The sequence below is a fragment of the Emydura macquarii genome, unplaced genomic scaffold (genome assembly GCF_026122565.2).
Source record: "Emydura macquarii macquarii isolate MOO-44397 ecotype Brisbane River unplaced genomic scaffold, CSIRO-AGI_Emac_v2 contig_3692, whole genome shotgun sequence".
Lineage (NCBI taxonomy): Eukaryota > Metazoa > Chordata > Testudines > Chelidae > Emydura > Emydura macquarii.
The window spans coordinates 6,899,841-6,927,015 of record NW_027133829.1 but is presented as its reverse complement, the minus strand read 5'-3'; the positions used below and the strand labels follow the sequence as shown (position 1 = coordinate 6,927,015).

Sequence of the window (27,175 nt, the reverse complement as noted above, 5' to 3'; positions counted from 1 at the left end):
ACTGTAGATTTATACCCCAGCTTGCCCCAAACTAACTGTTTGTCTAGATGACACTGGCCCCAACGTTGGCTGAGTTAGCAGAGATGGCAAGGGTTCAATGGGCCTGCCCTCTGAAATGTGGGAACAAGACCTCTCCAACAGAATATTAAGCAACCTCGGTGGTGTTTGCAAAACCTCCTAGTATTAAACTAAAACAAGGAGCGTGGTATTGGGCCATGAAGCCTTTCAGGTCTTGATCATCAGCTGGAATGCAAGGCCAGGTTGATGAATAGTTTTTCGGTGACCCCGTGAAGTGGGCTAGTGGATCTCAATCCAGTTCTCAACAGACAAGGGTCCAATCACTAAAATCACCACGGCCATGAGCACGAAGTGATTCCTTTGTTGGCAGTCTCAGGAGAGATGTGATGGAGACTTGATCTCTTTCCGTCCGCCTAGAAGTGGTTCCCCTTGGCTCAGGACTCAGGCCTTTTGGATTTTGTAGCGTGGAGACGCTAATGCTGCTGCTACTCTTGCTATACCTTATTCAGTGGACGAAGATAGGATTCCAGGCTCTGGGTCATGAATCTTCCAGGCGTGATAAAATTGACTTTCAAATTCATAAATTAAAAATGAAGCAGGATGGAACTCCTTGAAGCTACTGAGAACAAGGACTGCAGAGACCCCTAACCCATCTTCTAGCCATTGAAAAAAAACCCAGCAAAGTCACGTTGGTGGTAATTTATTGGCTTTGTCTAACAGAAAATTGTCTAACGTCTTTTATAACTCATGCTCCTTCTCAACTCTTTCATAAGTCACGGTAATTACTGTGTGTCCCAAAGGGCAAAGAAATGTAGAAATCCACAGTAATAGGCCTTTTATCTTCCGTTAACAGGACATGCATATTATCAGTACGGATGAGAATCAGGTGTTTGCAGCAGTGCAGGAGTGGAACCAGAACGATACCTACAACCTTTATATATCCGACCCCCGAGGGGTCTACTTCACGCTTGCCTTGGAGAATGTGAAGAGCAGCCGGGGACTGGAGGGGAACATCATCATTGACCTTTATGAGGTATGTAGTCAAGGTCACCTTGTAGCACCACCCCTACATAAGACAGGAGCCACCTGACAGCTCAGATGAGTGTAAACCTCTTAGCATCTTTCCAGGACCTTCGGTTATTTTGGGAATGGGCACATGTTCTGCCCACACAAAGTCCTCCCTGTGCACCAACATGGAGCTGGTCCCCGAAGAACTCAATATTTTATGCTGGACCAGTGCATGCTGGGGTAGGTGAAATGCATGCTGGGATAGATGTGGGCAGGGTATTTTGGGAGTTTGCTGCTTTCAAGTAAATGACTGGCCAGTCTACATTAATGATCTGCATCACAGATCAACATCATGTTTTAGTGCATGTTGTTCTGTTTAAACACACGAGGATTGGTGCTGTGTCACCCTTCGCTTTGCACTGCCATTTACATGAGTGCGAAGTGGGTGTAAAACACTTGAGAGCATTTTGCATTCCCCTTTGCACTGGTGTAAATGACACCAGGAGCAGGGCCACAGAGAATAAGATCCTCCATGAGGAATCTAGAAGGAAAACTGATTATCTTTCTAGTTGGATCAGAGAATTTGGCTAAAATCTACAAAGGACTTGGCCTGGATTTAGTCAACTCAATGACACAAGGGAGATAACATGTGACTTCTGTCAAGTGATTTGACCCATTTGACCTAGACCAATAAACCAAGCTTGGTTCTATTCCCGGCTCGGCTACTGGTTTGCTGGGCGACTTTGGGCAAGTTACTTCACCACCCGATGCCTCAGTTTCCCAGTCTGTAAAATGGGGATCTTGGTCCTGACCTCCTTTGTAAAGTGCTGTGAGATCTATGGAAGAGGAGAGCAAGGTAAGGGCTAGGTCTTATTATTGTCATAGTGCTCTACGAAGGGTAGATACCAAAAATTCTCAATATATCCAGATAGACCGAAACTGATCCTTTCATGCAAATCTCTCCTAAAATCTCCACTTCTTCCATGATGCCCTTAGAACTTTTAACAATTATATTAGGAAGAAAAAAAAAAAAACCAACAACTTGCCAGTTCTCAGAGCAGGTGGGACCACATTTTACTACTCAGAAGCTCACATGAGCATCGGCTTCCCCTGTCATTCACAAATGTAGGGTCCATCTCCCCTCCTGTGGAAACTACAGCAATTGCTTCTGTGGGAAAGCATCTTTTAGAAGGACACCGATGTATTTTAGCCTAGTTTAATGCCATTTTAATATTATTTCTTATCTGTATTATCATAGCGCCCAGGAGACCTCGTCGTGCACCAGATCCAATTGTGCTAGGCACTGAACCAAAAAAGACAGCCCCTGCCCCTATCAGCTTACAATTTAAGAAGAAGACAAGAGACAGCAGATGGATATAGGCAGATGGGGGAGTGTAAGGTAACAGTGAGAATATGATAGGCAGTGATCTCAGCACCTAGATAAAAAGGAGGAGAAACCGGCACCATGTGACCAGCCAACTGTCCGTGGACCATCATCAAATGCTTTGTAGATGCCAGCTAGTCCGTAAATTACAGGTTGAGAACTTCTGCCCTAAATTCTCATCTATTCAGGTTCTTATCTCAAATGGTGATGCTCGGTTATTCCAACCTCTGGATTTTTCAGTGCTTTCGGTGCATCCATCTCTCTTATTCTGGGACATCTGCAGGGCAAAGCCTGGCTTTATTTTTCAGCGGTGCTCAGTGCTGAGCATGCAGTTGGCAATAAACAAGTAGTTAATAATAATAACAGTTGTCAGAGATTGTTTAGGTGAAGTTCGCCATAGCAAACATGGGGAGTTCGTGCTGACAAAAATAGAAGCTGAGATAATAATTCTTGATCTCTTGCACAGAATAATGTTGATTTCACCGTGTCATCTAGGAGCTGATAAAAATCATGACCATTGGTACTAATTGAACTAAAATGTGCAAGTCTTCCCACTAACCACAGACCCATAGTATGCAATTTATCACTGCTCGTGAGTTTATGGAGTCCAATGGAGACTTCAGGAAACCAAACTATTTGGCACAGCTTTACTTTCCACCTGTCTGGGTTTCTGTGAGGAGTGTGTTTCTTGAAGTTATTCAGCATGAACCAAGATAGACTGGAGTATATATGGCACGGATGAGGAAAGGTCATCATTAGTCCTTGTTTGAAGGCAGTTCCCCTCAGTCTGTGAGGGAGGCTGGATAGACAGGTAGGTTACCTTGCACAACAGAGTTGGCCCAGAGATCTGTATATCTGTGACCTCGCAGAGAAGTAGGTGGTGTTGCTGCTTTATGATGTTGCTGTTCTGGGAGGGCCATTAGGCTACTTTCACAACTGAAGGCTGTAAGAGAGTCCTGACAATTATTACATGAATCAAAATGAAGGACAGATTTCTTTTTCTCCTACTTAAATATATTTTCCTGCTTGTGGAAGAAGAGATACTTATGAACCAGCTGGTTTGTATATGCACCACTGCCCTCTGCTGGGCAGTGTCAGTACTGCTCAGCTGTGTACCATGTATCCTGTACTGCTATGAGCTAATAAAGAAGATACTTCTGTAGCGGAAGGGGTAGAGATGCCTGGGGTTTTGGAGCAGGAGGATACGAATTCTAACCCTGCTGTTGCCATGAAGTTTAGCATGTCACTTAATCTCTTCATGCCTCAGTTACTCTGCTGTATAACAGGGACCAAACGTAATACCTTTGCAAAAGGGATGGGAAAACACTAAAGTATTATCACTCTGCAGAACTGTTGTCAGTTTCACTCCACAGGCAGCATCTGTAAGAAACTGACATCTCTTTGGCTGGGAAGATGCTTTAATTTCTCTCTGGCTGCTGACAGGTGGTCAGAAGGGCAACTTTGAACTCGAGAGGATCTCAACTGTGTAACCCGGGCCAAGGGTCTTTTGACATGTGGCTCAGGGTCTCAAGTTCTTGGAAAAGATGCAGACCCACCCTGGAACATGAAAGCAGGGAGTTAGGTTTTGAACCAGCCGATTTGCCTGTGTACGTTTTGGGCGAGGGGAATGGAGTCAAAGAACCATGCGATCCCAACCTCCACACGCCCACGCTCCACTAGAGGAAAGTATCATCATGATGAGGTGGGAGTCACTAGTACTATAAGAGATACCTGCTGTTTGTGGAAAGAATAGGAGGTTCACAATCTGGCTCACTGTTAGTGCATCCCCGTTCTAGGTATTTATTATGTAGATATTCACCCATTCGTTGTAGCCTCCATATTTTTTTTTTTTGGCACCTGATGTCAGTCATGTTATATTGCAAATGAGGAAGAAAACAGTTTAGTCACGTGAAATACAAGGTTCAGATTTTCCCCATATTCTACATCCCATTCATTGTCAAAAATAAAAGGCGATATTTTTGCAAGTGCTCAGCCTTGGTCTAACGTAAGCTTCCTCCAACTTCAGTGGCAGCAGAGTTAGGCCAATGTTGAGCATTTCGGAAAATCCCACCCAAAATGTCGTGAAATCAGACTTTCACTCAGAATGGGCAGCGAGAGGCACTTTTTATTTTCATCTTGTCAAACCACAAATTGTTATTGGTCGTCGTTATTATCTGCGTTGTCAGTGACCAGGATCCCGTTGTACTAAATGCTGTATAAACACATAACAAAAAGATGGTCCCTGCCCCCAAAAACGTGCAGGCTAAGTCTAAGATGCGCGACAATAGGGGGACGCTAACAGACGGGGGAGAGCATCAGGCAGCAATTTGACAATGCAGGCCAGCATGATAAGCAGTGGTCTCAGTGTACCAACTGCCTAACCATTGTCAAGTTGTCTGTAGGCCTCACAGCAAAGGATTACAGAGGTGCCCAGTGGTGCTGCTTGCAACGTAAGGGCTGGATCCTTCAGACATTTGCACACGTGCCTACCTCTACCCTCTTGAGGAATCCCTTTGGACTGCCCACAGAAGCCCTGGTGCAGGAGAACACTTACAAACATATCTGAGCATTGCAAACTTCAATAGGGTTTTAAGCATGTCCTTAAAGTTAAGGATTTGCTTAAGCACCCTTGTGAATGGAGATGCTTTCCTGAACCGGAGCCGGAGGAAGGTACTACTCCATGTGAGCGAAAGTGGCAAAATCTCAGCCTCTTAAATAAGTGTGATCCCAAATTCATCTGTTGAGGAAGAATTCCACAGGAGATGAGATAAAAATCCAGCGAGCAGCAGCAGCCATTTTTGATAGGATTTGATAGGATAGTATTTAATTCCCCCAGGGATTTTCAAAACAGGTCTCTATCTTCCATCAGCTAATGTCGGCTGCTCTTCTCCAATGTAAGTTACGCTGAGATCTTTTTTCCTTGTGAGAGATGTATTTCTCCTCCTCATTCACTGAAGAGAGGCGGTTTATAAGGAACCCAGTCATCTGATTGTGGTGTAAATTACATTGCTGCGCTACATGCGTATTCCGCTTGGCAGAAAGTTCCCGGAGAGAAGTTTTTCTCAGAAGTCCTCACCAAACAGCCTTGCCCTGTTTGCGTCTGGGCACCCCACCTTGTGCCGGGCTGAGCCTGCAGTCCCGATCTCGCTCTCAAAGATCCTCTCCCCACTCACGATGGCCAGTTTAGCCCTGAGGAACATTGGCAGGGCAGTGTGAGGAATCTCACACTGCTGCCGCCTGTGCCATAGCTGCCCTGTGAACGCAGAGAGGACATCAGTTCCCAGGCCTGTCTATCAGAAGCATTGTTCCCTTTATATTGGAGGGGGAATCCAAAACCTGCACAGGTGCTGGGCAGATGTGCTAGAGCGGGGGATGGAGTGCTGCTGTTGTGTTTTATTTGTATTGCCATAGCACCTGGGAGCCCCCGTAATGGACCAGGACTTCATTGTGCTAGGTGCTGTGCAAAGACACAACAAAGTGATAGTCTTTGCCCCAAGGGGCTTATAAGCAAAGTACAGCTCCTAGCACACCGAGCTAATGGCTGGAATAGTCTTTGTGTCCCCTTTCACAGAGTACGTCTACTCTACATACTCAATGCTCTGCGTGGGCTAGCCTCACCGAGGTAGCTTGACTCCAGCTAGCACCGGTAACAATAGCTGAGAAGGCTGCGCAGAGCAGTACAAGCCCAGCGTGGACCCTGGCTAGGGGCTGGACTCACTAGCCAGTGCTGCGCTGTGTTCGCTGCTGCTGCTAACTGCGCTAGCTGGTTTCAAACTCACTCGTCTACATGGTGCACAGCTTTTCTCACGTAGACATACCCTGTGTAAGGGGCTCTGAAGGCTCCTCCAGCCCTTAGCTGGGTAGTCTGGGAGGTGAATTCCTCCTCGCTCCATCCCTCGCACTAGCACATCTGCAGACACACCCGCAGATCCACAGGCCTGCACGTGTTCCTCTGCCATCCTGCCATCCCCTCGGCTCCCATGCAGGGAGACCCAACAGTGTTAGACGCTTTGCACGCTGTGTGTTTCCCCCGCTTTCCCAAGCACCCCTAACCCTGCCTTCCTCTTGCACAGTGAGATTGCAACAGTCCTGCTGCCAGGGACCCTTAACAGCCCTGTAGACAGCTTCCAGACTTGCCCTCATTATAAATAACGTAATTGATTCCCCCCCCCTGTTCTTCTAGTGGCTGCATAGATTGAACGGACTTTTTTGCAGAGAGCTTGCACTCCCAAGCCTCCCGAACGGAGCTTTATTCTGTCTGTTCACCCGACATGGTTTTTCATCTCTCTCCATTTTTCCTAGGTAGCAGGGATCAAAGGCATATTCCTGGCTAACAAGAAGATAGAGGACCAGATAAAGACTTTCATCACCTACAACAAGGGCAGAGACTGGCGCTTGCTGCAGGCTCCTGACACGGATCTGAGAGGAGATCCTGTGCACTGCCAGCTGGTCAGTGGCAGAACTTTTCCAAGGTGTAATGGACAAAACCCTTCAGGGCTTCGTCCTTTAGCCCCCAGACAGACAAAACTCCACTGAAGCCAGCGTGAAGCCTGCCGGCATGAGGCCACGCAGGATCAAGTGCTCCGAAACAGAATCCAGTTTGTGAGCTGGATCCTCAGCTGGTGTAAACTGGTGTCACTCCACTGCGGCCGGCGAACCTACATTGATTTGCACAAGCTGAGGATCTGGAGCTACGTATTTCAAAGGAATCGGGTCCCAATGTTTCCCTGTTCTTTTCCTGTCACTTTTTACTGCCGGCACTGAGGAAGTTAAGTCAGTTTCTGTTTTCGTAAATTCATAGATTTTAAAGCGAGAGAGGAGGATCATTATCCTGGAGTCTGACCTCCTGGATAACACGGGCCAGAGAACTTGACATTTGAAAAGATCTGACAGGGAGCTGCATGAGATCAAAATATTGATTTAAAAATAACAACAGAACCCAAGCATAGACTCCCCTTCACATGATTCAGCAGAACGGTTCCAATAAGCCATAGGTATTTTGCATGCAATGTATTTTTGGGGGGGAAAATATATAATAGAACGTACGCACCTTTCTTTATGATGATGGGTACTCTCATGGCAGAGAGTCATTTCTGGAAGGATATAGGCATAACCAGCCAGCGCTAATTAAGAAGCTGATTGCTCGCTCTTTCTCTGATTTTGGTTTTTGTGTATTAAAGATTATTTTCTCCACTTCCTCCCCTCGACAGCCCTTTTGTTCCTTGCATCTGCATTTGCAAATCTCAGAGAATCCATATACATCAGGAAGTATCTCCAGCAAGGAGACAGCTCCGGGACTTGTGGTTGCTACAGGTATTGATTTTGTCTGTGCTTTCACACCATTCAGCCTTGCCTTACTTCGACACCTTCAGTGTAGTTACTAAACTGCCGCTGCTTCTCGCTCTTCCGTGGTTTGCAATGTGAAAGGTTATCTGGGTTGGGTGGGGGGGGTATGGATGAGCGACCATAGTTCAGGTGCGGCTGACAAGGAGTTATTAAAGGAGTTTAGAGAAGTTATTCTTCATTTCCACCCAGGTGAGGGAGAGGAGAAGCGGGATCACACGCTGGGCCAGAATTTCGGCCTGCGAAAACGATTTGCACCAGCTGAGGATTTGGCCCCGTGTACCCGAGAAGCTATTTTTATGAAGTTGTATGTTTACAGTGACTTTCTGGCTGTGCTGCACAGTTAATAAACCTCCTTGCCTCTGGATGCTGGGCGGGTACCGCATCGACGTGGGAGGCACCTCATCATTCCGTGTGGTTGCTCTGTGCTGTTCTGTGAAGCCTTGGTTTGGCAGATTGCAACGCTTTAATGACAACCTGCTGTAATCTTGAATGCCACCGATTGCCTCCCCCCCTGTAATTAATCTGACAGCCTTCCCAGCCCCTTCTTGTTTCCACTTGCCTCCTTACAGTAGGCAGCCTAATCAGGATGGACATAGTAAACCAGCCTGACTCGAAGCTCCCACAATGCTTAGCTCTGTGGGAACTGTTTGGGGTAACAAAGCACTTTCAGAATGACTGTCCCTGTGGAGAGCCTGCAAACGCAGTGTGAAAAGCTGCTGGGCAATTTCACACACATGCTAGCACCTTAGTGTGCTTTTTTTACATAGGGAATCCTCCCTCACATCGGCCAATCCTTACTCACTAGAGTAGTCCTGTTACCTGTGATGGGACTGCTCAGATGAGTGAGTAAAGGCCCATCGTAGTCACACGACAGTGCATTGCACTAGCTTAAACAATCTGTCTGACATGGTTTAGCCCTAGTTGTTTCTAACTGTTACACTCTTAGCAGGTTTTATACCATTAATTATAGGTTTAGCGTGCAGTTGTTCCATTTTAACAGGTTGTCAGTGTGTATTTGCATTGGGGTAAGCCGTGTGTCCTACTCACTCGCTCCCCGGCACTATAAACCATGGAGGTCCTAGGCTGCTCTCACAGTTTGAAATGGGGCACCAAGGGCATTTTCCCCCCAATGATTGTAATACAAGGAAGTGCATCTGGGCACTTGTTTTGCCCCTGCTGTTTCCCCTTCAATCTGTTTGTGAACGTTGCGGGCAGACGAGGGATGAGTACACCAGCTGTTGGATCAAATCAGAGCCCCATAGTACAATAGCCTTAGCCCAAATTCCAACTGAACCAGACTTCAGTTAGCCTGGGTCAATCCACAACATTCAGAATTTCATCTAAACATTGCCAAATTCCAGGAAGTTCGGTTGTGGGGTGCTGGCTCAGATCCATCTCTTCTCTTTCTTCTGTTTGTTTCCATTCTCACACACCTCTGTGCATCTGTATTGTAGCCGGCACTGGAAATTGAACCAAAATCCCGTGAGAGAGCTTGCATGCGCAGTATTTATGGCCTGACTTTTAGCATGGAAGGTACCGAATGTTTTGCAAAAGATCCTCTTCTCAAGATTTCTAGGTCAATGTTCCAGATAGAAGAGGTTTAGGTAATTTGGGTTACAGCTCCAAACTTTGCGATGTTTATCCAAACTGAACTGTCAAATGCTCCCCGTGGCAGTCCACCCCTCCCCGCAGAGAGTGTATACAAGCGGTCATGGTTCATGATACGGTGATTATAGTGGCCTTTATTCTTGATTACTGAATTCTCTTGGAAGCAAATAAGATGCCAGAGGCAGCAAGAGAATGAGATTCTAGGCAATGGTCTAGATTTCTGGACAATGAGATTCTTTTCAAGCTGTCACTGCATGGAATGAAAGCTTCATTTGTATAACTATTAACCTTTAAAAGGCAGAACCATCATTTCTGTGTGGCTGTCTTGTGCAATAAAAGATGGGAACTGGCACATCTGTTTCTGTTAACCACTGTCAACAGCTGGTCTGTATCAGCTGTCAATGCAGACAATCCAAATTACCCACCGCAAACCTGTTCTCATAGGTCTTGTCTTTGGTATGCTTCCTTAGGAAATTTCCCACTCTTTCACTACCAGTGCTGAAGATCCACCAGTAATAACAATGGTGAGAACACGAGGCTACATGTCAGATCATTGGTTTGACTCTTTAACGGAGAAGAAGCATATATCAGCACCTAGTTCCATGCTTGTCACGCACAAGGGTCTGATCTGAATCGTAGTGAAGTCAATAAAAACAACGAGAATTCTGTAGCACTTTAAAGACTAACAAATTTAATTTCGGCAGACATAAGCTTTCAGCTCACTTCTTCAGATGCAGTTGGTAGAAATGATACAGCAAATAGGTAACATATATAGTAGGTAATATATGCGTCCAAGAGCACAGATAACAATGGGGTAGGTGGATAAAAGCCGGGTACTTGAGGCTTAATGACAACCATTGAGTAGGAGGTGAGAATGGGTGATCAAAGCAAATTACTTCTTGTAATGAGATAGCCTTTCCAAATCTCTGTTTAAACCCAGTTTGAGTGTGTCAAGTTTGCAGATAATTTTTAACTCAGCAGTTTCTCTTTCAAGTCTGTTTTTGAAGTTTTTGGGGGGAAGTTCAGCAACTTTCAGGCCAGCGACAGAGTGCCCTGGGAGATTGAAGTGTTCTCCGACTGGTTTTATCATTTTTTATGTCTGATTTGTGTCCATTTATCCTTTTGCGTAGTGATAGTCCAGTTTGGCCAATGTACATGGCAGAGGGCATTGCTGGCACATGATGATATATATAACATTAGTGGATGTACAGGTGAATGAGCCCCTTATGGTGTGATTATGTGGTTAGGACCAGTGATGCTGTCACTAGAGTCGATGTGTGGGCAGACCTGGCAGCGGGGTTTGTTGCAGGGATAGGTTCCTGGATTGGACTTTTTGTAGGGTGTACGGTTGCTGGTGAGTATTTGCTTCAGGTTGAGGGGCTGTCTGTAAGCCAGGATGGGCCTGCTGCCCACTGCCTGAGCAAGATTAATTTGTTAGTCATTAAAGTGCTACAGATTAAAGTGCTACAGACTAACACGGCTACCCCTCCGGAACTCTTCTACATTGAAGTCAATGGAAGTCTTTCAGTTGACTTCAATGGCCTTTGGATCATGCCCCAAATGAGGCTAAAAAGGAGAGAGGAGGAGATTCATGAAAAAGGACTACAGAGACGAAACCAGCCAGAAATGGTACTGATGGAATCCCAGCAAGGAAGAACTCGCTTCTCTTTGCTACCCCCGTTGGACAGTTGGTTTACAGACCTTGAGGCTAAGAGATGAAAATGCCTATAGCAAAACCTGATTCAGTATGGCGGTTCCTATAAAAACCGCTTTTGAAAGCCAAACTTCAGGGCATGAGCCAACCTCCGACTCTTGAGGGTTAAGAGGAAACTTTCCTTATGGACAGGTCAATCCAGAACTGCTTGCTGCAGGGTTTCGTGTATTTTCAGCTGAAGCAGCTAGCACTGGCCACTCTTGGTGTCACAGAACAAGGAGTAGATGGACCGAAGGACTAATGGAGTGTGGCAATTCCTGGGTTCCTAATACTGATACCAAAACCATTCTTGAATCACCTTGCATCAAGCGCAGCCCTGATCCTGAGGTTTTATTTTTGGAAACAGGAGTGTCACAACAACTTGGCTAGTTTATAGTGTCTGATGCTGATGGGAGCTTGTCAAGATGCATCTGGGCTGTAATTCCTCATTTTCCATCATTAAATGTCAGGAGCGCAATTAACATTTTCATTAGTATGTTTTTATTGTGCTCCTATTGAGGCTACAGATGTGTAGAAGTAAATCTTCCCTTCTTACTGTTTTTAGAGGAAAAATATTAGCTCCTTTAGAAAAAAATCAGAGAAATTATCCCCTATGTTAAAAGTATCTTAGCTGTAGGGAGAGGGAATTTTATGGGTCACTGGATAAGGAATATGCTGTGGAGTCTTTCATCCATTGGTCATTGATTCAACCCCCAAGAGCATTAATATAGTCTGAGAATCACTACTATTTGAAGGCCTTTCAGTGGGATATGTGACAGAGTTAGTTCCCTCAGTTTACTTTGTAGAGTAGCGATGTCCATGCCACAAAACCCCCAACTAGTACAGATCTTGTTGGCAGACTTGGCAGGAAAGCCAGTTACCAGTTGACTGTGGAGTCTGAACAGAATGTTTACTCTGGAGGATGGCACATCCAGGACAATGGGGAGGTAAGGTAACTGTTAATTTGGACAAGTAGACGACAACAGTCTCCATGACTATCAATATGGTCATCTCCCCATCAGCACTGAATTAACAAAATGAAAACGCGTGCAGTCAAACCCAGTACTTTTCTACCAATGCTAAAATGTGTCCAATTCACCATTGTTTAAGATGTTACTCTGATCTGGTCATTATCACCTTCGTTGCCAGCTGGTTTGGCCCTGAGTCGTACTTTACAACCTAGCTCCACCAAGATGTACTTCATATCAGAAACAGACCAACCCTTTACAGGGAGACATTTGTAATTTCACCACAAGCCTCATCTGTTAGATTTCACCGCAAGTCACTAGTGAACGCAGCAGGAGGTGCTGTTTGCTCAGTGAGTGGGGCCATTTGGCATTTTGGAATCAGCCTGTGGTGAAATCTTGGCCCCACTGAAATCAATGGGAGTTTCAAAGTGGGACCAGGATTTCACCCCTGAACTCCAGCTCAGATGAGGTGAAGACAGTATGAATAATTTTATTCGGGTTGTGTGAATTTTCCTTTTCACTTGAATTGACATGAGAAATGGTGAAGGGAGAATTAAATGTTTCCATGTCAAAATATTGCAAACGCTAGGAGAAGGCAAACTCATCAGCTAGAGCATCTGGGCTAAATTTTCAGAAAAATGCATGTGCAATTGACTATCTGATTTGCACGCAGAATTGTCACAATTGCAGCCATGGCACAGAACAGGCATGCAGTTGTGTTTGTGCTTTCCTGAAAATGCAGGCCTTAGTACAGAGCAGGTCAGACCTTTGTATCTCTTGTTGTTGCAAATGCCACTTGAAGTAAAAGCAAACCGGTGAAGCAGTCTTTTTCAGCTATTTACTTTAAAACATTTTTAGTATTTTACTGTTTGCAATGTTCTCCCATCTTAATCGTCCCATCTGTCCCATGGTGTTGTCATATGATCCTGGAATTAAGACAACAAAAAAACATGGTTAAACCAGTTATCCCTGATTTCCTGCAAAAAATGTGATTTCCTCCTCCTTCCACACAAGAACTTAACAAAATCTGTTTGTGTTTCAGGCAACATTGGCTCTGAACTCTCATATACTGATATCAGCACGTTCATCTCTTCTGATGCTGGGAACTCATGGAGACAGGTACAGTCATGTGGGGAAAGGGAACTTTGTACCTTTTGCAAACTTTTCCAGCTGCTCTTTGGACCTCGGATGGCTTGCAAAACTCACACTGTACCTGACTTGTTTCCAGATTTTCGAGGAAGAATACAACGTGTGGTATCTTGACTGGGGTGGGGCACTGGTGGCCATGAAGCACACTTCCATGCCCATCCGACATTTGTGGTAAGGCTGTTTCCATTACTTTGAGAATGTTCTCTGCTGGGGGGGCTAAACTTGAATTGTCCAAAATATAATTAAGATCCCCTAGTTCTGCAGTGGACCTTCTCCCTCTAACTGGTTGCACAATATAGGTACATGGAACACTAAGGAACATATGGAATAATCTCTTACTCAGTTACTAGAGAAGTAGTTCTCCAACTGGGATCATCTGCAGAGCACTTGTGGTGGCCCACAGAAGGCTGGGGAAATCACAGGAGCTTAGCTTTCTGGTCCTCCATCTAGTCACTAGCTGCTTTCAAGAGGTGTTTAAGTTTGAGGCCTCCTGAGTTAGTCACTTTGGGTCAGATTTTCCGACAAGCGTGGCTCTCCTTTAGGTGTCCAAGTAAGTGACCAGATTTAAAAAAAGAAACAAACATCATGTCGGGAGCTGAGCTCTTTTGAACATCTGTCCCTGAGGGCTAAATTCTTTCCCAAGTGACATCCGGTGCAGCCTCATAGCTTGCAATGCAAGGTTCCAGCCTAATTTCACCAGCAGTTGCAGGGGATTACTCAAAAGGACACATTTTTTGTGTGTGTGCGCGTGTATGTGTCAGCAGCGGAGTCAGGAAGAGGGGTTTGCAGGGGATTATAAAGAGGACCAAGAGGATGGACTCGATGAGCAAGGGAGGGAAGGAAATATTACCACATGGTGAAGGAGCAAAGTGAGAGAGGACCAGGAGGGATGCGGTGATGGAATGAAGAGCAGAAGGGTACAGTGTGATTGACTTGATGCAACAAATCAACACATTCATCTCCTTAGCGACTGAGAAATACAGAGACACTTTGCTAATATTACTCGTCCCATTCAAGATACCACATTGCCGGGGAGATATTGGTGAGCACAAGTGGGATTGGTAGCGCAGGGTGGGTTTGTGAGATGATCGCGTTGTTCAAGATGTAGTTCTCACTCTGAAGAAGCTGGAGAAGTCTGTGCACTAGAGAGACCAACCAAACCAACTCCTCCACCCACTGAACTTCGGGGTGTGGGGAAGTAGGTCTGAACTTCGCAGTTGGCCATTATGACTACAGGGCTAGATGCTGTAAGGGGCTGAGCTTCTTCAGCTCCCACTAAGATTAACAGGACTTCAAGGTGCTCAGCAACTCAGTGCATGGATTCTACAGTGAGGCAAACCAGACTCTTAGAACAGCATATCCACCAAAATTTGGGGGAGTGGCATATGGATCTGAACTTTATAGCCACTCTATTCTTCAATCAAGTGATGTGCATGACAAAGAGTTGTCAGGGTTGAAGTATTTTCAAGCCATGAGCTTGAATATCTTCTTTTGAAGCTGGAGTCCTCCTGAACTTTTAAGAGCTACATATATTACACTTTCTTTATGGATGCGTGGGGGAGGAGGCTCAATGCCTGCAGAAGATAAGTGGAATTGCTGACTGCTGTCTAAATTAGCATCACCTTCAGTCTTGTATCTTGGGTGATGTAGGAGCACTGCTAATGGACTGACCTGCCTGACTTCTCAAGTTGTTATGGAGGAAATTAAACAGAAATCGTCTTCAGAACTGGGGTTCATATTCTTGTGTGATGAGAGACCCCTCTTGTTCATCGCTGACAAGCACTCTTGTCTCCACACGCAGCACAAGCAGACGAGGAAATAGAGCCTTCAGTCAAATAAACGAAGAAAGTAATGGTGTTTGGCCGCAACAATCAGATGCTAAGGTCTTTCCCCACTTGATTCATTAATACACAGCATCCCTCAGTTAAGTAACATTCAGGTAGAAGCCAGGGGATTCAAGGCTCATGCTAAGCCATTGTCCTTGACACCATGATGTTTCAGGGATGCACCTTATTAAGGCCATTGATGGTTACCTCTTCACTTCACATCCTTCCTTGCTATAACCAAGCCAATGGCCCTATAATAACTTTCCCCATGGGTCACCGGTAGGGTTTGAAACTGCTCCGTCAAAGCACATACTTCTACCACTTGAGCTAAAGGAATAACTCCATTAGTTTTGCAGCAGTGGCAGACTGTTGTCATCTCTGTGGGTTAGTCACAAGGATGGATGCAACACACAGTTTACAAGCATGTGACGTTTCTACCACACGGAGAAGACACGATGTAATTGGCTCATATTCAGTGCTGTTTTTCCTCTTCTTTCTGCCTAGTAAGAAGCAAAATATTATGAAGGTGCTAGAATTTTTCTAAGATCTTGTCAGCATAAGGAGTAAGATGATCCCGTGGGTTAAGCCTAAATAAAATATCCCAGATTCTCATCCAGATTTTGCTGCTGACTCACTGTGTGACCACAAGCAAGTCGTTTAACCTGGCCGTGCCTCAGTTTTTCCATTTGTAAGATGGGGATGATGAACATTGCCCTCCTTTGTAATGTGCTGTAAGTGGATGGAATGCCTCGTCACCACAAAACTGGTGGCAGTGAGCAGGGTCTTTCCCTCTGGGGTTGGTGCTTGTGACCAGAAACCAAAATAAATGACCAGGTTCGGCAAGTAAACAGAAAAGCCTCCCAGCTTGGTGTACAACCCAATACACTCATCCTCCTTGTGCAGCCCAATTTTCTTCTCCCTGTCTCCAAGGCTGCCGCTTTTGTTGCCTTCCTTGGAGCCCCTGTATATGGGGCGGAGGCTGCGGGCCGCCGCGCTGGAGCTAATCTCTTGTTCACTCACACCAGGCGCCCCTGCAGCCTGTCCCAGGTGCTTTGTGAACGTATTGGGTGAAGGATACGTTATGCAGTCAAACAGCCAAGGCACTGTGATAGGCTCCCCGGTGTCTGAAGGCAGCGGAGCCCCCGGGCTCACTGCAGGGCCGGAGCCGGAGCAGTTGTGTGTGCACATGACCAATGAGCGGCCAGATTCTGATACGCTCACTCCCACTTTACATAAAAGGTGGTTTGTAGAGGATGCCTCAATGAGTGATTGCTGTTACAAGCCACAGGCAGTGTGTCCCCTAGCAGTTATAAGGACAGCAGCAGTAGGTGCTGCAGATGGTTCTAATGACCTGTTGACCTGCTGGATTCAATAACAACCTGCATTTAGTGATTAACCCTTTATTGAAGCATCTGTTAGTCGTTTGTTAACCCCTGATAAATGGACCCTTCCTAGACAGGGTTACCTGCAAGCTAAACAGTGCCTCGCTGCATGAGTGCGTTGCCGAGGAAGGTGCTATGCGTGAGAGAGAAGCTATCCAATTCAGGCCCTAGGCAACTGGGAGAAGAGCTGTTGAAACTAAAGGACAATGCCAGCACAAGAACAAATGGGGATGAATGAAAATGAGAAGAAGGTTTCTAACCATCAGAGGAGTGAGGTTTTGGAACGGCTTCCCAACAGGAGGAGTGGGGGAAGCAACCGAACTAATTTTCAGATGGAGCTGGATCCCTTTATGATTGGAGGATATGACAAGGTTGTCTGTCGTTGCAGGGGACAGGGCTCGATGACCCAGGAAGTCCCTTCCAGTCCTGCATTCCTGTGGCTGCGTGTGGGCAAATATTTGATTTGTGCACACGTTGATCAAAGGAGTTTGGGGCACACGCTGAGATCAATAGGGACTGCCTGCCAAACTGCCCTCTCTGCTTTTTTAAGATTTCCCCTCCCCCCTCCAAGCATTTTCACATTGAAGACTGTGAACGTCTGGCCCGCTCTGTTGCATGGCTATTTAGAATTGTCATTGATAAATTCTAAGAGGTCCTTCCAAATTGTGTCTTTAGGGGCTTTTGAACTTGCATCGTCTTGACTCAATAGGCACCTACTCTAAGGGAAGAGCTGTCTAGATTAAAGTATACGTGGAAATCTGTTCATTCTCAAGCGGGAACATCATACAATAAGATTCATCCTGCAGGAAAGGGGTTTGACAATTGAAAAGCTGAGAGAACTTCAGCTAAGTTAATGAAACCTGCTCGTCCCAGAAATCGAAATGCTAGTTAGATAAGCATGCAGACAGACCCGCATACAAATGCAGAGGTGTACGGGGAGATACATACATTTAAATAAATAGATATTTGATGGATAAGCTCTTTGCATGCCATTCTCCCACAACATTTTCTCTTTGGTCTGCAGCGCTTTCTCCTGCTTTTGTGTGCAGGTGCCATTTTGTGTACCTGTAGCGCGAAGGTGAAGGCCTCAGTCATACGCCTCCTGGGAATAAATCCAGTCCATTTCTCTGTGTTTGCACAAGATCTTGGTTTCATTGGAACCAGTGTGGAGAGCAGGATCTGAGGCGCTCCAGCAGGGAGCCCAGCAAACTGTGAGGCCTGGTTCCCGGGAGGGGTCACCTCTGGGCTTCATCCAAAGCTCTTTGGAATCAATGGAACGACCCATTGGCTTTGGATCAGGCCCTACGTGCCGTCTCCAGGGCAGGCATTTGGGATGTGGTGGGATTCAGCGGCCGTGGGCTCCCATGTAAGACGGTGCAGCCTGAGTGCAGGCCACTGCTGCCCTGCCTGTCGATGCAGCTGCGCGTGACAGGATCCTGGTCCGTGACGGGGGCTCCTAGGAGCTACCGAAACACATAGAATAACTAATCATATGTCCTGCTCCTCCCTGGCTGCAGTGCGGAGGAGTTCAGCCACCGCAGAACGTCTTCCTCCAAACCCAGCTACTCAGGTCTGGCAGGACCTGTTGGAGATCCTGTGCTGGTTACAGTGGGAGTTTGGTGGGACGTTGAGAGGGAAGCGCAGGGTTTGGTCCTGCTTTGAGCAGGGGTTTGGACTGGATGACCTCCTGATGTCCAACCCAGCCCTAACCTTCTATGAGTCTATGACACTATCCATTCTGGACTGAAAGACCTAAATGGAGCATTTCACCCCCTTCTCTCTCTCTCTCTCAAATATTACAGTCCCCTTCAAAAAATCAGTGTGATGGGTGCCGTCTTTGCCATCGCTGGGGTTTAAACCAGTGACTTCCACTGCTAAAAACTTGAGTCTGCCGAGTTCTGTAGCTGAGGACTGTCACAGACCCTGGTCCTCTCTGGATTGGGCACTGAGAGGCCCAAATCTCACGCACTGACCATTGGGTTACCTCTGCCTCTTTTGAGAAACATCAATTGACCTCTTAAAATTTTGCTGACTCAGCCCTATGGGAATCAGAGTTCTGGAGAACAATCCCCCATCTTTCCAAACCCCCACTGACCCAAGAATACGTTTCTTTTCTACTATGCTCACTTTGAAGTGAAAAACATTTCCAGTTGTCCAGAAGAGAAACGGTGCCTTGTCCACCCCTTTGGCAATGCCCATCGGGGATTATCTGTCAGCTTTCACAACTCAGACACCGGCCGCAATTACAGAGAGCTCTGAAACAACCGAGCCGGAACAGGACCTAATCATTCAGAGGCCAGTAAACCTTTGTCTTCCCCTGTTTATTTTGATTTGCAGACAGGATTCTGGGATAACTCTCCAAGCAGAAATCCTCCTGGAACAGCTGTATAAAGACTCCAGAATAAAGGAAAACTTTCTCGTTTTCTGAATTGTTTGTAAAACAAACCCCCACGCTACTCTGTACCACTCTGTGACTCAGACAATTTGATATAGGCTACGGAGCCACTGACCTGTAGCGCCCCAAGACAGTAGTGATTGAATGTGATTGCTGTCCAGGCTGGCTGTGGGTTGAAATTAGTTGGGCATTTCCTAACGGATAAAGGTCAGGTATTCCCACTGATGTCAGTGGAGTCGCAAAAGTGTAGCAGAGAATTTGGCTCAGTGAGTAACACGCTTCTTCCATCTCAAATCACATTGCTAATATTAAGGAATTAAACCCCACAAAGGCCCTGTGAGAGGGATAAGTATTCAGATCCTCATTTTATCGAAGGGTAAACTGAGGCACAGAAAGGCTGTGACTCACCATGGGCCTGGGGCACAGTTGGTGAAAGAATGCAGCATTCCTGACTCCAAGTCCCCTGCTCTAGGCACCATGCAACATTTGAGGCTGTGTATTTTCCCCTGCTGCAGTTACTGTCTTGAACATACCCACCAACATAGGGACTACATGTCCTGTCTTAGGTGTTAGCAATACCACCTGCTGTCTTGGGTCTGACTTGTTGATTGACGTAGCAAACACAGGGCCCTGGATTGTCAATTTTGACTGGATGTATTCCTGGGTGTTTCATCAGATGACATAATCTTTAATTAAAGATTAATCTTTAATTCCTGGAGACACCAGGATAGTCCTGGGGTGTTGGCAACCCTAACAAAGGCCCTTAATGACTTTGATAATACTGCTTGGTGCTTTGCTTCTTCAGAGGACTCTGAGAACATTAATTAATAACATGGGGCGATGGCAAAGATGGATGCTTGTTTATAAATCCACCGGCTGTGGCTCACAACCCTTAGAAGTTGTTTAATTGCCTAGGTAATGGTTCCAGAGCCATCCTTTTACATTTATTTATTTTGTCTGTTTCAATTCCAGGGTGAGTTTTGATGAAGGAAGATCCTGGAGTAAATATGGCTTCACCTCCACGCCACTTTTTGTGGATGGATCCCTTGTGGAGCCGGGCATAGAGACACAGCTAATGACGTAAGTGCTAAATGGGCTGTGCTGGGATCTAGCCTACAGCACGGTGTGTGTATGTCAGTTTCGTCAGCTGGCTGCTGGCTGGAATGTGAGACCTGCTCCACCTTACTCTGTAGAGACTGGAGGGCCACATAGAAGCTGTAATGTAGCAGACGATTCTCTGGGACCCCCACAACTAAATGTAGGAGCTGCTACACCTTGAGCTAACGAGCCAATGTTTTACAGCTGGTGGCTGCAACAATTTACGACCTCTGGATTGGCACAGAGGGTGGCTTGAAATACACACTCACCAGTGGGTTACAATTGCCCACACGCACAGAGGTAGTGGCTTCCAGTGACTATTTTGTTATCTGCTCTTCTGCCGGGAGCTGGGGGCAGCAAGAGGAAAGCCCGGCTCTGAGTAAGGGTTCAGGTTCTCAGAGTGAACAGTGTACAGTCCAAATACTCCACGCTTACTGTACGGCACAGCTGTGTAGGGCTGCTGCAGGAGGGTTGCTGTGGTGTGCTGTGGTTGCTGCAGTAACACTTCATTGCAAACCCGGAAACCTCCCGCTGCTCTGGCTGTGAAGGCTGTTCTGAATTTCCCTTTGTAAAGGGTCTGATTCTGCGGTTGCTGGCCCGTTTGACACCAGTGTGACTGCTCCCCCTCCCCAGCAGTGGGGTTACTCCTGATTTACACTCATTCCGAGAGGGAGGAGGATCAGGTCCACTATCTTTCGCTCTGGTGCCCATCACTCCTGTATACTTGGATTTCAGGAAGGGTGGGCGCAGCTCATTGGCAGCGTCACTATTAATTGTCGACCCGGCGTGGAATACTAGGCAGGAACGCCACACGTGTCTTGAGAACTTTGGATTCAGATAAGGGCTTTGGGACTTGGGCCCATTTCGAGTGATGTGATTCCATAGGAACTGGGTTTCGTGATTCCCTGCGACATCTTTTCCAAAGACGATGCAGATCCATCACTCTTACGCAGAGTGAAATAACCACATTATAGGGAGAGGGCTGGATATAGAGCCTATGATGCAGTGTTGTTGTAGCCCTGTGGGTCTTACATCAGGGGCTGGAATCTAGCTGACGTGGCCAAGCAGAGAATTCCCATTGGGGAGTGGGGCAGAATCTCTCAGATGTCAGAAAATCAGTGGAGCCCATTTCTACTCCAACCACGCCTCGTGCCTTGGCATATGGCATGTGTCAGGGCTGGGACCTGGGCAGCTTGAGAATCAGGAGGCGTAACTGGCTCCCTGATGACCCTGCCTCTGACTGTCCTGTGCGAAAGGGGACACGTTACAGGAAGTGATCTAGCCCAGCGTATTCAATAAGGAGCTTGATTCTCTGCGTGCCAGACCTCCCAACATGCTGTCTATGCTGGGACGGGCACCAGTCCCAGCTGCAGTGCAGTTGCACCAACACAGTGTTCTCCTACACAAGTGGAATTCTCCGCTGGGAATGTGCAGTTGAATTTATGGCCCCATTTATGCCACGATGCTGGCACGTTGGCATAACCCCATTTTAGACTAATCCATGAAACTTTATTCTGGTTTGGCTACTTCACATTTGAGAGAGAGCAGTGCACTTAGCTTTCTCATTATTTTAAATCAAGGTTGGATGTTTTCCTAGTTCAAACAGGAATAAATGCAGGGAAGTCCTATGGCCCGTGATATACAGGAGGTCATCTTAGAGTATCACAATGGTCCCTTTCAGCTTTATAATCTATCAGTCTCTGAATCACATTGTTGGTGATGGAGCCTCATAGTTCGTCCACCCAGATAGTGATGTTCCAGCTGGAAACAAGAGACAAGACCTTTGCAGAACTCTCCTTTTTTTGGCTTCACAGGCAATAATTGAGATTTTCGTGAGTTTCCAGGAGAATTTGAAAATTTGGTCAATGTGACATTTTGCCATTTCTGCAGAAAAACCAGCTTTTTTTTGCAGTGAAGTGGAGTGGTTTTATGTGCTGGTTCATCATCTGCAAATACTGCCTCTGTTTCTGAAACGACAAAACACAGTAAGAAGTGATGCTACCAAATATTTAGCATTAGGTGTAAATGTGATTTTGGGGATGGGGGACTAGATCCTAAGCTCTTCATTGTGGGTAACTAATTCTGTCTACCACATTTTCCTCAATGGGTCCTGGTCAATATAGTGGTTTCTCTGCATTGTTATATAGTGCATCACTGTTATACATCTGCTGTTTTCCAAATACAGTAGTGGGTGAAGCGGTTGCATTCACTCAAACCAATATAGACAGGCAGATCCTCCACTTGTGTAAATCAGTACATCTATATCTCTCCTGTAGTAAATGGAGCTAAACTAGTTTATACTAGCTAAGGGTTTGTCCTATATACAATATGGTTTCCTTTGAGATTAAAGATGCTTTTAAAATCTAAGATGCTTATTTTTATCTCTCTAGTCTTTCAATAGAGAACGTAGGAAACCTGTCCTGCTGCACGTTCTAGGCCAGCTTTACTGAGAACTGATTTGTTTTTCTTTTGAGATCTTTACAGGCATTTTTATTATTGAGGCAAGTATACAAATTTCCATAGGTGTTTATAAAAGCTGTAAAAGAAATTTTGCGCGATGCTTGCCAGACTTTTTTATAGAAACGCCTATCCACAGTTTCACAGGCACTGAATAGTAAAACAGCTCATTTATAACCTATCGAGAAAATGGTTTTCATGCACCTTTTCTCAGTATTTCCCTGAAGAGGAATAGTAGAGAACGGATCCATAAGGGCAAAGACAGGTCATTCTGGGCTCATGGGGACTTCTAGTCAGAAGAACTAAATGCCTTCATGATGCTGCAACTCTGCTGGCTGTGCTCTGAGCCATCTTAGGGCTCTGTCCTGCAACCTGCTGCAAGAGGGTGGGACCCCGTGTGGCCATGCAGAGCCTCCGTTGATTTCAGGGATCCTCCAACAAAGAACAGTTTGCGGGATTGGGGGAGCATAGAGTTACTGGAGAATCTGGGGCTGCCAGACAGGGACAGTGGTATGCTGGAGGGGCTCATGTCAGTCCAGTACTCACGTTCACAAAGCTGAAACGAGCTGAGTGGCATTTCTGGAGTCCCCCCTGCCCACCTTCTTGAAAACTGCTAAAATATTCCCGCCAGAGATCACAGCCGGTCCCTAGGGCTTCAGAAGAGCAATCCTATTGCCACTGAAGTGCACCAGATTGCATGGTGCGTCAGCTACTTCCTAACATCATTTCCCGGGGGAAAATAATTGTTTATTACTTGTTGTTATGCTGACTCTTATTGTTTATTGGTATTGCAGTAGCACCTAAGGGCTCCTCTGAGTGGGGGGGTCCCCTTGTGCTGGGTGCTGAATACATACCCGTGGTGAGATAGTCTTTGTCCCCAAAGAATTTACAATGTCAAGCCGAGTCCACACATATTGATTTAATTATTTCCTTGGGGCTGTGATTTTATGGCAATATATTTAAATCGGTAAAACTCAGAGTGTGGGCACCGTTATACTGATATAAAGATATGGGAAAAATTCTGTACCAGTATAAGAACCTGTATACTAACTAGTCTAACTGGGCCTCTACTAGCAGGTTGTATTGATTTCTAATCTATAGTTATAGCAGTACAAACCCTGTGTGTTGATGAGCCAGACAGGGAAACTGAGGCTCAGAGTGGTAAAGTGACTTGCCGAAGATCATGTACCTAGGAGCAGAATCCACATCTTCAGAGGGCCACTCCTCTCTCCATTGGACTGCGCTGCCCCCTGTTACACTTAATATTCTGCAAAAGGAAGATCATCTCTTCCCCAAAGTGCTTACAATCGAAAATGGTCACTCATGAGACCAGAGAAGGGTTTTGTCTCGTTAGCGTTATGGCTGCTAGTTCACTTCTTGGGCTAAGAGTTTGCTGACCCTTCCCTATAAGATCTTCACACACGCACTCGAGTCCGCCTTTGAAACTGCAGTTCTTGAATGCTGCATGGTACATCAGCATGCTTAGTAGGAGCACTAAATATTAACATTTTTCCAGCAGATGCACTGCTGCTGCCTCCCTCCTTAGCTACAGATACAAGGTGGTTCTGTTAACGTGGGAAAATCAAAGAATAGCTCCCATTCCATCATCTTTTTTTCCCAAGCACCTGCAGCTTTAACTGGGAGAACATGGGCATATGTTGCAGGAACCCCTTGTTAAAATCTCAGCAGCACATCACACGTTTCATGGGGGAGAGAGGATAGCAAAGAACAGTGGCGAGGTGTGGTGGAGGCCCAGGAGAAGATGAAGCAGATAAAGGGAGCATTCACGGAGTACTGCATGGCTTTGGGAGTTGGAGATTATTTGAAGACTTCAATAACATTATTTGAGGACTTCAATAACTCAGTCATAGGTGAGGGGTCTATTACAGGAGTGGGTAGGTGATGTTCTGTGGCCTGCATTGTGTGCAGGAGATCAGACTATATGATCATAATGGTCCCTTCTGACCTTAAAGTCTATGAGTCTATACTGGTGTCTGCCATGTCTAGGTTCCCCAGGTCTGACTCCAGTACAGGCGCTGAAAGCTCTGAACAGTTCCTATCCAGTGGACCAAAATTCTTGAAAAGCCTTTTATGAAGATGTATGCAGTGGGAGCTGTAGCAATGTCGGTCCCAGGATATGAGCGAGACGAGACGGTGAAGTAATATCTTTTATTGGACAACTCTCACCAACAGACTTCGGTCCACTAACAGATATTGCCACACCCATCTTATCTGTCTCTTATGAAGATGTTCAGTCATTGCTGCTGCTGAACAGAGGCGAGAAATAAAACAGGAGAGGGAATCCAGGGGAAAAGTGCTCTGGTGCTATACTTTTACCCTAGATTTGTAGAAGATGAAATGTAGTTGGTGGCGTCCAGCATACAACTTAGTGAAGGGAAAACGTATGTGTGGGCTTGCGGGTTTATGGAGCTCTGAGCTCTTATACTCCCATCCGTTGCTTTCAGGGGGCTTAAAGCTCGTCCACCAGGCAGATTGTCATAAGCTCTCAAGTCTAGTAAAAACGCCATTATTTTGGAAGGAGAAAGCACTGTGTAGATCGGTAGATTGCCTCAAAACTCTGTTTATCCAACTTATCTAGTGGTGTTACGCAGAAAAGGCTCCGGGGTTTTTTCCTCAGACTAATTTTATCCAGCCGTGAAGTTTTCCTTCCTATCTGACTTGGAGTCTCCTTTACAACTGCATGATCTCTTTGAAATGCAACTGGCTTTGTTATTAGCTATGGACTAGTTTCTAAAGTGGGTTTTTGCCTGCAATATTATGAAGTTTATCCTTCTCATTTCACTGCACAATCCTCTGGTTATGATACTATGAAAACTGCAGCAGGCAGCTGTGGACTGCTCTGAGGGCATAACAGAAAATACAGTTGAAGTCTTCAAAGGGAGAGAAGCAAAGAGATGCAAAGGTCTTTCATGTAAAATGTGTCCATATATTGACTACTCTTCAGCTAGGTGATGTGGAATCAAAATGAGTTACAAGAAAACAGCGAAGTCGTACTGGAATGAAAGAAAGGGAAAGAAACCAACACACAAAAAACCGTGCATCAAGACGATATAACTTGGCTGGAGAACAAAGACCGAAAATAAGAATGTTGAGTTAGGGAAGCAAAGATTTTTTGAGATGTTGGCCTTTATCATAAACCCACTGGACCATCTGATCTGGTTTCGAACCACCTCTGAAAAAACCCTGTACTGGAGGCTTCAGAGGAAAATGAGCATCTCACTAATCCCAATAGTTACTTTTACGCCATGCTAGAAAATGAGTGTGTATGCGTGGGTTCCTATTCTATCCCCGTTCCTGATAGCCTATACCCAGAAGTATGACATTGATTGGCTGTATCATTTTTTCTAGATTTCACGACTACAAAAGTTATTAATGGTCATTAATTTAACCAGTCTCCTACCTCCATTTTTTTTTTTCTCCTCCAGCAATTGTATAATTGTTAAACCTGTGGCTCACTGCATGAATTCAGCCATTTAGCCTGCAAACGCATGGTATTGATTATGCATGTCGTGCAGGCAGCCCTTCTATATCATTTAAATAGGCTAATCAGGTGAGGACAACTTCTGCTCCTTGGAATTATCGGTCTCGAGCAATAAAGCATTTATTTATTGCGTCTGAGGAAAGGAGAGACAGAACGAGGGCGGGCGGGACCCCAGAGGAGTTTCTAGGAGGAGCAGAAGATTTGCTATATTTGGCAATCCTCTAGCAGAGAGCATTGGGCCTTGTGGCATAACCCAGTGCACCTGTTCTGGCCCTTTAAGGTGGGAGCTCTCTTTGCAGATCATGTGTTTGGTCCTAGTCATGTGCCCTACAGGAAAATCATATATAACAATGATTGTCATCCCAGTTCTTCTACAGCGCTTCTCAGCAGTCAGCCTCAAAGCACTTCACAGAGGAGGTCAGGGGCAAGACCCCATTTTACATCTGGGGAAACTGAGGCACAGAGCGGCAAAATGACTTGCTGAAGGTCACCTAGTCACCAAACTGCGACTAGACCCCAAGTCTGCCCAAATCCCAGTCTAGTGTTTATCCACTTGGCGTCCCGCCTTTGAGGCACAGGAGCAGACAGGGGAGATCTAGGGAAGGGGGGCTCATTGCACCCCTCAAAGCAAGGAGGAGCAATAGGGAAGGAGCCTGAGTGGGGGAGGGCTGTGAAGCCCTTGGGAAGAGGCCCTGCTGGGGTGGCAAAGACAGTGCTGAGGGTATGTCTATACTAGGAACCTAAGTCAACCTGTATTAGGTCGACTTACAACCACCACAGTAATTACTGCGGTAGCTCATATCCACACGACCTTCCTTGGCTCTGTGATGCAGGTCCTCACCCAGGAGTTCTTCCTCTAACCTAGGAGGGGCAGTGAGGGAAGCTGAGAGCCTGGACTCAGCTCCACTGGCAGCTCCCTGCTGGGAGCCCGGCTGCCCCACAGGCTCCCAGCCGGCTGCCAACTCCCTCCGCTCTGGGTTTCTCCCCTCCCTGGTTCCCTGCCGGAAGCTGCCCAGGGTCCAGCCACCCAGTTCTCCAGGAGAGGAGGGGTGCAGCTGGGCTGTAGCTGTGAATGGCTTTCCGGTCAATTTCATGGCTCCTGCAGTCCATGTAAGGGATGCTGTGTCCACACAGACACTGCGTCGCCCTCACTACACCGACATAAGCCTTACATCTCTTGCGGAGGTGGTTATGATGTCGGTATAGTAGGGCACTTATATCGGCAGGAGGAAGGCTGTAGTGCAGACACTGACGTAAATAGCTCACCATAAACTGTCTTATGTCGACCTCACTGCGTGGTGTGGACCAGCCCTGAGTTGTGTTGTTCTGAATCATTGTGTC

General features: G+C 46.1%; 1 protein-coding gene across 1 annotated transcript in view; it reads left to right on the top strand.

Annotated features, from left to right (window-relative positions):
* SORCS3 (sortilin related VPS10 domain containing receptor 3) overlaps window positions 1-27,175 on the top strand; it is a 429,816-nt gene that overhangs the window by 344,922 nt on the left and 57,719 nt on the right. The window contains exons 9-14 of the mRNA XM_067537027.1: window positions 872-1,051; window positions 6,713-6,859; window positions 7,621-7,723; window positions 13,068-13,144; window positions 13,254-13,345; window positions 19,750-19,857. Of these exons, the coding sequence (XP_067393128.1) occupies window positions 872-1,051; window positions 6,713-6,859; window positions 7,621-7,723; window positions 13,068-13,144; window positions 13,254-13,345; window positions 19,750-19,857 (707 nt within the window). The remainder of the gene's footprint in view (window positions 1-871; window positions 1,052-6,712; window positions 6,860-7,620; window positions 7,724-13,067; window positions 13,145-13,253; window positions 13,346-19,749; window positions 19,858-27,175) is intronic.